Raw genomic sequence first — 11,315 nt, 5'->3', positions numbered from 1 at the left:
TTATACGTTGTGCCTGACTCCAGTCTTATGGGGGGTTGCTGCTGTTCTGGCACCTCAGGGACTCTGCTGTGACATGGCACCATCAAACAAGTGCAGCAAAATCTGCACTGTAATGTGGCGTTTCTTCCCTTCTGCGTTTTGCACTGTGCCTCAAAAGTAGTTTTCGACCACATATGAGGAATCGGTGAACTCAGGAGAAATTGCACAACAAATTTTTGGGGTCAATTTTCTCTTGTTACACTTTTAAAAATACAAAATTTGGAGCTAAATAAGATTTTTGTGGGAAAAATGTGATTTTTTTTATTTTCACGGCTCAACGTTATAAACTTCTGTGGAGCACCTTGGGATTCAAGGTGCTCAATACATATCTAGATAAGTTCCATAAGGGGGGGTCTAGGTTCCAAAATGGCTTCACTTGTGGGGGTTTCCACTGTTTAGGCACATCAGGGGATCTCCAAACATGACCCAAAAATTGGGTTTAAAGAAAATTTTTGTGAAAAAAAGTTAAATGGTCATTCTTTCCTTCCACGTTGCTTCAGTTCCTGTGAAGCTGAAGAGTTAATAAACTTATTGAATATAGCTTTGAGCACCTTGAGGGGTGCAGTTTTTAGAATGGTGTCCCATTAGGGTACTTTCTGTCCTATAGGCCCCTCAATGTCACTTCAAATGTAGCGCAGTCCCTTTACAATGGTTTAGTAATTTTTCTTGAAAAAATATGAAAATCGCTGGTCAACTTTTAACCCTTATAAGTTCCTAACAGAAAAAAATTATGTCTCAACAGTTGTGCTGATGTAGACATGTGGGAAATGTAATTTATTATTTATTTTGTGCGATATGTCTTTCTGGTTTAAGGTTATAAGAATTAAAATTTGAAAATTGCTAAATTAAATTTTCGCCAAATTCTTGTTTTTTTTCACAAATAAATGTAAGTCATATTGAAGAAGTTTCACCACTATCATAAAGTACAATATGTCACAAAAAAAGTCTCGCAATCAGCGGGAGCCGTTGAAACGTTCCAGAGCTATAATCTCATAAAGGGACAGTGGTCCGAATTGTAATATTGTCTCGGTCACTAAGGGGTTAAAGCTTGCTTGACTTGAAACTAATCACTTTACATCAGACTTTGGGATAAAGGGTTAAGTGATAAAACTAATAAAAAGAATAATAAGACTGAGTAGAAGTCCGTCTTTCAGGAGGGAATAATCGCCCACCTCTGCTGTGCTCGGCCTATACGGGGGTGCGGACCTGGGGGCAGGACTGGAGAGCGCCGGTATGGCGCCCCAAACACGAGCGGTGGGGTAGAAGACACCGGCACCAATCACGCGTGGCCCAGACACTAGAGAACACGGTCCGCCCTGAGTGGGGCACTGGCCACCTCTCACTGTGCCAGCCTAGCAGGGAATAATGGACTGTGGAGCAATTGAGACTTTGCCCGGCTTCCGTAGACTCTGACCGGACTCCAGATTAGAGCTTAACGTGCCTGCGGCAGCTCCGGGACGCCTGCCGTGGAAAGGACACGTCTGCTGCCTGCGCCGTCCCGTAAAGGCAGCTGTGACAAGCGGAGGTGCGATCGCTGGGATGGCGGGGCCAGTGATGGGGACGTTCTGCTCAGTAAGTCTGCGCCGACATTCCAGCACTGTGGCGGAGAGATGCAGGTCAGCGAGGACGGGGTTAATAGGACTCTCCAGAGGGATTGTGGGAGCGCCGCCCGCTCGTGTTCTGTATATAGATCGCCGTCCACAGCCTCCTCCGTGGGAATGAGGACACCTCTATTCTGTCTGTTTTCTTCACCAGGCAGGTTGCTAAGTGACAGGTGAAGAGACCTCTTGGGGTTATGACATAGATAGCATGTAGCTGGAGGCTCTGCTGCTCCTGCTACTGCTCCTATCGCTCCTCCTCCTCTTGCTGCATGTCTAGTTGCTGCTCCTCCCGTTGCTCCTTCTATTGCTGCATCTCCAATTGCTGCTCCTTCTGCTACTCCAGTTGCTACTCCTTTTGTTGCTGCAGCTCCCACTGCTCCTGCTGTTGCAGCATCTCTAGTTGCTGCTCCTCCCATTGCTCCTTCTGTTGCTGCATCTCCACTTGCTGCTCCTTCTGCTGCTACTCCTCCTGCTGCGCTCCTTGCTGCTCCTTTTGTTGCTGCAGCTCCCACTGCTCCTGCTGTTGCAGCATCTCTAGTTGCTGCTCCTCCCATTGCTCCTTCTGTTGCTGCATCTCCACTTGCTGCTCCTTCTGCTACTCCTCCTGCTGCGCTCCTTGCTGCTCCTTTTGTTGCTGCAGCTCCCACTGCTCCTGCTGTTGCAGCATCTCTAGTTGCTGCTCCCCCCATTGCTCCTTCTGTTGCTGCATCTCCACTTGCTGCTCCTTCTGCTACTCCTCCTGCTGCGCTCCTTGCTGCTCCTTTTGTTGCTGCAGCTCCCACTGCTCCTGCTGTTGCAGCATCTCTAGTTGCTGCTCCTCCCATTGCTCCTTCTGTTGCTGCATCTCCACTTGCTGCTCCTTCTGCTACTCCTCCTGCTGCGCTCCTTGCTGCTCCTTTTGTTGCTGCAGCTCCCACTGCTCCTGCTGTTGCAGCATCTCTAGTTGCTGCTCCTCCCATTGCTCCTTCTGTTGCTGCATCTCCACTTGCTGCTCCTTCTACTACTCCTCCTGCTGCGCTCCTTGCTGCTCCTTTTGTTGCTGCAGCTCCCACTGCTCCTGCTGTTGCAGCATCTCTAGTTGCTGCTCCTCCCATTGCTCCTTCTGTTGCTGCATCTCCACTTGCTGCTCCTTCTGCTACTCCTCCTGCTGCGCTCCTTGCTGCTCCTTTTGTTGCTGCAGCTCCCACTGCTCCTGCTGTTGCAGCATCTCTAGTTGCTGCTCCCCCCATTGCTCCTTCTGTTGCTGCATCTCCACTTGCTGCTCCTTCTGCTACTCCTCCTGCTGCGCTCCTTGCTGCTCCTTTTGTTGCTGCAGCTCCCACTGCTCCTGCTGTTGCAGCATCTCTAGTTGCTGCTCCTCCCATTGCTCCTTCTGTTGCTGCATCTCCACTTGCTGCTCCTTCTGCTACTCCTCCTGCTGCGCTCCTTGCTGCTCCTTTTGTTGCTGCAGCTCCCACTGCTCCTGCTGTTGCAGCATCTCTAGTTGCTGCTCCTCCCATTGCTCCTTCTGTTGCTGCATCTCCACTTGCTGCTCCTTCTGCTACTCCTCCTGCTGCGCTCCTTGCTGCTCCTTTTGTTGCTGCAGCTCCCACTGCTCCTGCTGTTGCAGCATCTCTAGTTGCTGCTCCCCCCATTGCTCCTTCTGTTGCTGCATCTCCACTTGCTGCTCCTTCTGCTACTCCTCCTGCTGCGCTCCTTGCTGCTCCTTTTGTTGCTGCAGCTCCCACTGCTCCTGCTGTTGCAGCATCTCTAGTTGCTGCTCCTCCCATTGCTCCTTCTGTTGCTGCATCTCCACTTGCTGCTCCTTCTGCTACTCCTCCTGCTGCGCTCCTTGCTGCTCCTTTTGTTGCTGCAGCTCCCACTGCTCCTGCTGTTGCAGCATCTCTAGTTGCTGCTCCTCCCATTGCTCCTTCTGTTGCTGCATCTCCACTTGCTGCTCCTTCTGCTACTCCTCCTGCTGCGCTCCTTGCTGCTCCTTTTGTTGCTGCAGCTCCCACTGCTCCTGCTGTTGCAGCATCTCTAGTTGCTGCTCCCCCCATTGCTCCTTCTGTTACTGCATCTCCACTTGCTGCTCCTTCTGCTACTCCTCCTGCTGCGCTCCTTGCTGCTCCTTTTGTTGCTGCAGCTCCCACTGCTCCTGCTGTTGCAGCATCTCTAGTTGCTGCTCCTCCCATTGCTCCTTCTGTTGCTGCATCTCCACTTGCTGCTCCTTCTGCTACTCCTCCTGCTGCGCTCCTTGCTGCTCCTTCTGTTGCTGCAGCTCCCACTGCTCCTGCTGTTGCTGCCTCTCTAGTTACTGCTCTTCCCGCTGCTTCTTCTGTTGCTGCAGATTCCGCTGCTCCAGCTTTTGCTGCATCTCTAGTTGCTGCTCCTCCTGCTGCTTCATTGCTGCAGCTTCCGCTGCTCCTGCTGTTACTGTTCCTTTTGTTGCTGCTCCTGCTGTTGCTGCATCTCTAGTTGCTGCTCCTCCCACTGCTCCTTCTGTTGCTGCATCTCTATTTGCTGCACCGTTAGATGCTGCTCCTTCTGTTGCTGCATCTCCTGTTGCTGCGCCTCCCACTGCTATTTCTGTTGCTGCAGCTCCTATTCCTGCTCCTCTCGCTGCTCCTTCTGTTGCTGCAGCTCCTATTCCTGCTCCTCTCGCTGCTCCTTCTGTTGCTGCAGCTCCTATTGCTGCTCCTCCCGCTGCTATTTATGTTGCTGCTTCTACTGTTGCTGGAGCTCCTGTTGCTGCTCCTTCTGTTGCTGCAGCGCCTTTTTCTGCTCCTCCCACTGCTCCTTCTGTTGCTGCTGCTCCCGTTCCTGCTCCTTCTGTTGCTGCATCTCCAGTTGCTGCTCCTCTCACTGCTACAGCTCCTATTGGTGCTCCTTCCGTTACTGCAGCTACTTTTTCTGCTTTTCCCGCTGCTCATTCTGTTGCTGCTGCTCCCATTCCTGCTTGTTGCTGCATCTCCAGTTGCTGCTCCTCATGCGGCTACAGCTCCTATCACTGCTCCTCCGACTGCTCCTTCTGTTGCTGCTGCTCCCGTTCCTGCTCCTTCTGTTGCTGCATCTCCTGTTGCTGCTCCTCCCACTATTTCTGTTGCTGTAGCTCCTATTGCTGCTTCTCTCACTGCTCCTTCTGTTGCTGCAGCTCCTATTGCTGCTCCTCCTGTTGCTGCATCTCCAGTTGCTGCTCCTCCCACTGCTATTTATGTTGATGCTCCTTCTGTTGCTGCAGCTCCTATTGCTGCTCCTCCTGTTGCTGCATCTCCAGTTGCTGCTCCTCCCACTGCTATTTATGTTGATGCGCCTTCTGTTGCTGCAGCTCCTCTCTCTGCTCCTTCTGTTGCTGCAGCTCCTATTGCTGCTTCTCCTGTTGCTGCATCCCAGTTGCTGCTCCTCCCACTGCTATTTATGTTGATGCTCCTTCTGTTGCTGCAGCTCCTATTTCTGCTCCTTCCGCTGCTCGTTCTGTTGCGGCTTCTCCCGTTCCTGTTCGTTCTGTTGATGCTGCTCCAGTTGCTGCTCCTCCCACTGCTATTTATGTTGATGCTCCTTCTGTTGCTGCAGCTCCTATTTCTGCTCCTCCCGCTGCTCGTTCTGTTGCTGCTGCTCCAGTTGCTGCTCCTCATGCGGCTACAGCTCCTATTACTGCTCCTCCCACTGCTTCTGTTGCTGCTGCTGCTCCCATTCCTGCTCCTTCTGTTGCTGCATCTCATTTTGCTGCTCCTCCCACTATTTCTGTTGCTGCAGCTCCTATTGCTGCTCCTCTCGCTGCTCCTTCTGTTGCTGCAGCTCCTATTGCTGCTCCTCCTGTTGCTGCATCTCCAGTTGCTGCTCCTCCCACTGCTATTTATGTTGATGCTCCTTCTGTTGCTGCAGCTCCTATTTCTGCTCCTCTCGCTGCTCGTTCTGTTGCTGCTTCTCCCGTTCCTGTTCGTTCTGTTGATGCTGCTCCTCCCATTGCTATTTATGTTGATGCTCCTTCTGTTGCTGCAGCTCCTATTTCTGCTCCTCCCTCTACGCGTTCTGTTGCTGCTCCTCATGCGGCTACAGCTCCTATTACTGCTCCTCCCACTGCTCCTTCTGTTTCTGCTGCTGCTCCCATTCCTGCTCCTTCTGTTGCTGCATCTCCTTTTGCTGCTCCTCCCACTATTTCTGTTGCTGCAGCTCCTATTGCTGCTCCTATTGCTGCTCCTTCTGTTGCTGCAGCTCCTATTGCTGCTCCTTCTGTTGCTGCATCTCTAGTTGCTCCTCCCGCTGCTATTTATGTTGCTGCTGCTCCCGTTCCTGCTCTTTCTGTTGCTGCATCTCCAGTTGCTGCTCCTCCCACTGCTATTTATGTTGATGCTCCTTCTGTTGCTGCAGCTCCTATTTCTGCTCCTTCCGCTGCTCGTTCTGTTGCAGCTTCTCCCGTTCCTGTTCGTTCTGTTGATGCTGCTCCAGTTGCTGCTCCTCCCACTGCTATTTATGTTGATGCTCCTTCTGTTGCTGCAGCTCCTATTTCTGCTCCTCCCGCTGCTCGTTCTGTTGCTGCTGCTCCAGTTGCTGCTCCTCATGCGGCTACAGCTCCTATTACTGCTCCTCCCACTGCTTCTGTTGCTGCTGCTGCTCCCATTCCTGCTCCTTCTGTTGCTGCATCTCCTTTTGCTGCTCCTCCCACTATTTCTGTTGCTGCAGCTCCTATTGCTGCTCCTCTCGCTGCTCCTTCTGTTGCTGCAGCTCCTATTGCTGCTCCTCCTGTTGCTGCATCTCCAGTTGCTGCTCCTCCCATTGCTATTTATGTTGATGCTCCTTCTGTTGCTGCAGCTCCTATTTCTGCTCCTCTCGCTGCTCGTTCTGTTGCTGCTTCTCCCGTTCCTGTTCGTTCTGTTGCTGCTGCTCCAGTTGCTGCTACTCCCACTGCTATTTATGCTGATGCTCCTTCTGTTGCTGCAGCTCCTATTTCTGCTCCTCCCGCTGCTCGTTCTGTTGCTGCTGCTCCAGTTGCTACTCCTCATGCGGCTACAGCTCCTATTACTGCTCCTCCCACTGCTCCTTCTGTTGCTGTTGCTGCTGCTCCCGTTCCTGCTCCTTCTGTTGCTGCATCTCCTGTTGCTGCTCCTCCCTCTATTTCTGTTGCTGCAGCTCCTATTGCTGCTCCTCTCGCTGCTCCTTCTGTTGCTGCAGCTCCTATTGCTGCTCCTCTCACTGCTCCTTCTGTTGCTGCAGCTCCTATTGCTGTTCCTCCTGTTGCTGCATCTCTAGTTGCTGCTCCTCCCGCTGCTATTTATGTTGCTGCTGCTCCCGTTCCTGCTCTTTCTGTTGCTGCATCTCTAGTTGCTGCTCCTCCCGCTGCTATTTATGTTGCTGCTGCTCCCGTTCCTGCTCTTTCTGTTGCTGCATCTCTAGTTGCTGCTTCTCATGCTGCTGCGGCTCCTATTACTGCTCCTCTTACAGGTGCTTCTCCTGCTGCTCTCAACTGCTGCATTTGACAGATCATTTTGCAGACTTTGCTGTGGCCCTCACCAAGCTCAAGTGAAGTGTTAGTCCTGTAATGGCAGACTGCAGATAACATATAGTCAGTTTTGCAACATTCTGCTGTACAAGTGTTACAGTGTGTCAAACTTTGTCTGTGAAGGTGGTAACTGGAACTCTCAGTGGTGCAATCTGACGGTTACAAATTAAAGTCTTGTAAAACTTTTAAGGGTTATACTCCCCTTCCGCTAACTGCTCCAGGGATATCGGTGCCAGGTCTTCCTGTCGCTCGGGGGGACATTGTAATGTCATGTGAGCACTGCAGCCAAAAAGATGCAGCCACTATCAGCAGCCTTTACTATTTCCATAGAGAGGATGTCCGCTCAAACAAAATGTCACTCAGCGAATGTTGATTGGCTGCAGTGTTCATGTGACATAATGTCACGTGAGCCACAGCAAGGCCTGGTGTTCATGTTAATTAGAAACCTGAGGCAATTAAGAGGTGGTTGTCCAAATAGAGGACAGTCCCTTTAAGGCTATGTGCACACGCTGCGGTTTTTGCTGCGGTTTCGGCCGCTGCGGATCTGCAGCAGTTCTGCAGACAGTGTACAGTAGCATGTAAATAATTGTGATTTACATTCTGTGCACATGCTGCAGATTTTATATTGCGGAAAAGCTGCGGTTTTGAATCCGCAGAAAGAAATGACATGTCACTTCTTCTGATTCTGCTGTGGTTTACCATCTCCTCCATGGTAGAGGTGATAAACCACAGGCCAATCCGCAGGTAAAACCGAAGGTCATTGTACCTGCGTTTCCGCAGATACCAATCCGCAGCGTGTGCACATAGCCTAAGGCTATGTGCACACGTATTTTTTGGTGCTGCAGATTTCTCCCCGCGGATTTTATAAAATCCGCAGGTAAATTTCAGGTCAAAAGACCTGCGGTTTACCTGGGGATTAGGCTGTGGTTTTCCCCTGCGGTTTATCACCTCGGCAGTGGAGGAGATGGTAAACCGCAGCGGAATCCACAGAAAAGAAGTGACATGTCATTTCTTTCCGCGGATTTGAAACCGCAGCAAAACCGCGCGGAAAATTCCACAGCATGTGCACAGCGGTTTCCATTTTCCATAGAGTAACATCGTACTGTACAACGCAGCAGATTCTGCTGCGGACCCGCAGGGCCAGAAAAGCTGCAGATCCGCAGCAAATCTGCAGCGAGTGCACATACCCTAAGGGTATGTTCCCATAGAGGTTTTCTTTCTCCAAAATCTTTATCAAAGAGTCTTTAAGCTTACTAGTGATTTCAGTGGGAAAATAGACCTATTGTTCACGTTGCTGGTTTTTTTCCATATAGTATTTAGTAGATTAACATAGGTATAATAAGTGTAGAGAAAATCAATAGGTTCACAAAAATGACAAAAAAAAAATCCTTTTAACCCCTTTACCCCCCAAGGCTGTTTGCGCCTTCATGACCTGACCAAATTTTACAATTCTGACCACTGTCACTTTATGTGGTAATTACTCTGGAACGCTTCAACAGATCCCTCTGATTCTGATACTGTTTTATCGTGACATATTGTACTTCACGATAGTGGTGAAATTTGGTCAATATGAATTGTGCTTTTTGTGAAAATATCGGAAATTTGTCAAAATTAGAAAATTTTGCACTTTTCAATTCCTATGCCCTTAAATCAGAAAATTATGTCACACAATATAGTTAATACATAGCATTTCCCACATGTCTACATTACATCAGCACAATTATTGAAACATAATTTTGTTGTTAGGGAAGTTATAAGGGTTAAAAGTGTATCAGCAGTTTCTAATTTTTACAACACAATTTCCAAAACCTTTTTTTAGGAACCACCTCACATTTGAAGTGACTTTGGGGGCCTATAGGACAGAAAATACCCAAAAGTGACACCATTCGAAAAATTGCACCCCTCATTAACACCTTCAGGTGCCTCAAATGAATTTTTGGAATGGGGAAGGAAAAAATGAACATTTAACTTTTTTTCACAAAAATGATACTTTAGCCACAATTATTTTATTTTCACAAGGGAAACAGAGAAAATGGACCACAAAATGTGTTGTGCAATTTCACCTGAGTAGGCTGATACCCCATATGTCAGGTGAAACTACTGTTTGGGCACACGACAAGGCTTGGAAGGAAAGAAGCGCCATTTTACTTTTTGAATGCAAAATTGTCTGGAATCGTTAGAGGATGCTCTGTCGGATTTGGAGATCCCCTGATGTGCCTAAACAGTGGAAACCCCCCACAAGTGATGCCATTTTGGAAACTAGACCCCTCAAGGAATGTATCTAGATGTGTGGTGAGCACTGTGAACCCCCACGTGCTTCACAGAAGTTTATAATGTAGAGCTATGATAATAAAAATCTAATTTTTCCCACAAAAATATTCTTTTAGCCCCAAATGTATTATATTTTCAAGGGTATCAGGAGAAAATGGATAAAATATTTGTTGTGCAATTTCTCTTGTGTACACAGATACCTCATATGGGTGATGTAACGGGGTCTTCCAAGCTGGGGTACCTCTTTCAGTACCACGCCGTGTTTTCGGAGGTCCGCTCTGCGTTGGCTGGAGTCTGAATGAAGGATGCTGGCTGGAATTCCTCTGAGTGCATGGACACATATAAAAGATCACTGCTTCTCCATGTATTTCCAGTCTGACAACACTTTACTCACAGGACACAGAATATATATCACACAGATACAGAGGGCCGACCAATAGACAGGCGTCAGGCCAGACATGCATTACAAAAGCCGCAGGTAGCCGGAGCCTGCGGATGTTTACTGTGGGAATTACAAAGGTGGGGGAGGGCGGACACTGCTGATACATTAGGGACATGCATCTCACATGGAAACTATTATATATACATATAACTGCACAACATATTCTGGGTGCTGAGTGGTTCTGTAACAGGTGAAAAGTACTGTTTTGGCGCACAGCAGGGCTCAGAAAGGTATGAGCGACATTTTGGAACTCAGATTTAAGATTTTGTTTTCCAAACGTTTTATTGGAGTTTTAATAAATGGGGAAGAAGGTGTAGGGGAGGGAAGGAAAGATGAAAAGGAAAAGAGGAAGGACAACAGTGTACAAATGTAAAGAATACATAAAATGTAACATGTTAATGCAGAAGCATATTATACAATGAACTATTACAAAGTTAAGTATTTAAGCATATAATATATTAAATTTGTTCCAAGCCAAAGACCTAACCCCAAAGGGGCCTAGGCAGGCGCACTCTGGTTGAAGACCTTAAGAGAACCACTCCAGCCATCTAGACCATTTCCTAGCATGTTTGGCAAATTGATCATGCATATGTGCAAATTTCAGTTCAAAGGAATGATGAAGGCTAATTTTGTATATAATATCGTTAATTTGTGGAGGTTTTGGATTTTTCCAAAGGAAAGCGATATTGTGTTTGGAAACTATTAAAATGTGCATAATCAACAGCCTGTTAGTAGGGTCAATTTTGTCAGCGTCTAGAGAAAGAAGGGCCAGACGAGGAGACAAAATAAGTCCCGTTCCTAAGATAAAATCGATAAGATTTGAAACCTTTCTGTAAAAGGGAACAATTTTTGGGACATTGCCAAAATATATGCAAAATATTTCCTGGCCTTCCACAACCCCTCCAACAGAGTGGAGAATTGTCAGGGTTGATTCTATGGAGTCTTACAGGGGTATAATACCATATCGTTAAAAGTTTGAAGTGGGTCTCTTGTAGTGATAAGGAAATGGTAGAGGCGTACGAGAGGGAGCATGCCTGATCAAGGTCAGGAGGGTCAATTATTGTATGTAATTCGTTTTCCCATTTGATAACATTTTGAGTCTTGACCACTGCAAAGCTATTATTACACCACTTGTAAGTATACTCACAACTCCAGAAAATATTATGGTCTATATTACAAATAAGCTTAACTGCTGGTTCAGAAATTCTTGGTGAAATAGCAAGGAACTCATGGAGTTTGTCTTTAAGGATGACATATTGTAAGAAAGCAGGAGTAGTAGATTGAAATCTATTCTTGAGTTTGTTATAAGGTGTACAAAGAGCACCATCGTATAAATCTTTAAGTCTTTGAGACCAAGTGCAGACCAAACGGGGTCAATAGTCTGATTGGATGCTTGAAAAACAACTGATAAGGTCAAATTTTTTAATGTGACTTCTTTATTAGAGCCTCTATATGGAACAGAAAATTTTTTCCAAGCTTCAGA

The 11,315-nt window shown here is 47.9% G+C and overlaps 2 protein-coding genes across 5 annotated transcripts in view; both read left to right on the top strand.

The window, feature by feature from the left end:
- The first annotated feature begins 1,252 nt into the window (after positions 1-1,252).
- The window catches only part of LOC141049008 (dihydroxyacetone phosphate acyltransferase-like), a 414,268-nt gene continuing 404,205 nt past the window's right edge, over positions 1,253-11,315 (top strand). For 2 of the 4 annotated variants that reach the window (XM_073545096.1, XM_073545099.1), the window contains exon 1: positions 1,253-1,611. In XM_073545096.1, coding sequence (XP_073401197.1) covers positions 1,579-1,611 — 33 coding nt within the window. In that variant the 5' untranslated portion in view covers positions 1,253-1,578. The remainder of the gene's footprint in view (positions 1,612-11,315) is intronic. The other 2 variants (XM_073545098.1, XM_073545095.1) reach the window with 1 other exon arrangement.
- Positions 1,650-4,243, top strand: LOC141049000 (uncharacterized). The gene is made up of 2 exons (XM_073545089.1): positions 1,650-1,695; positions 1,984-4,243. Exons 1-2 carry the CDS (start codon positions 1,650-1,652, stop codon positions 4,095-4,097), a joined length of 2,160 nt encoding a protein of 719 aa, XP_073401190.1. The 3' UTR covers positions 4,098-4,243.

Source organism: Dendrobates tinctorius, unplaced genomic scaffold (genome assembly GCF_039654945.1).
Source record: "Dendrobates tinctorius isolate UK_male_01 unplaced genomic scaffold, ASM3965494v1 ptg000140l, whole genome shotgun sequence".
Lineage (NCBI taxonomy): Eukaryota > Metazoa > Chordata > Amphibia > Anura > Dendrobatidae > Dendrobates > Dendrobates tinctorius.
This window is presented reverse-complemented; position numbering and strand designations above follow the sequence as displayed.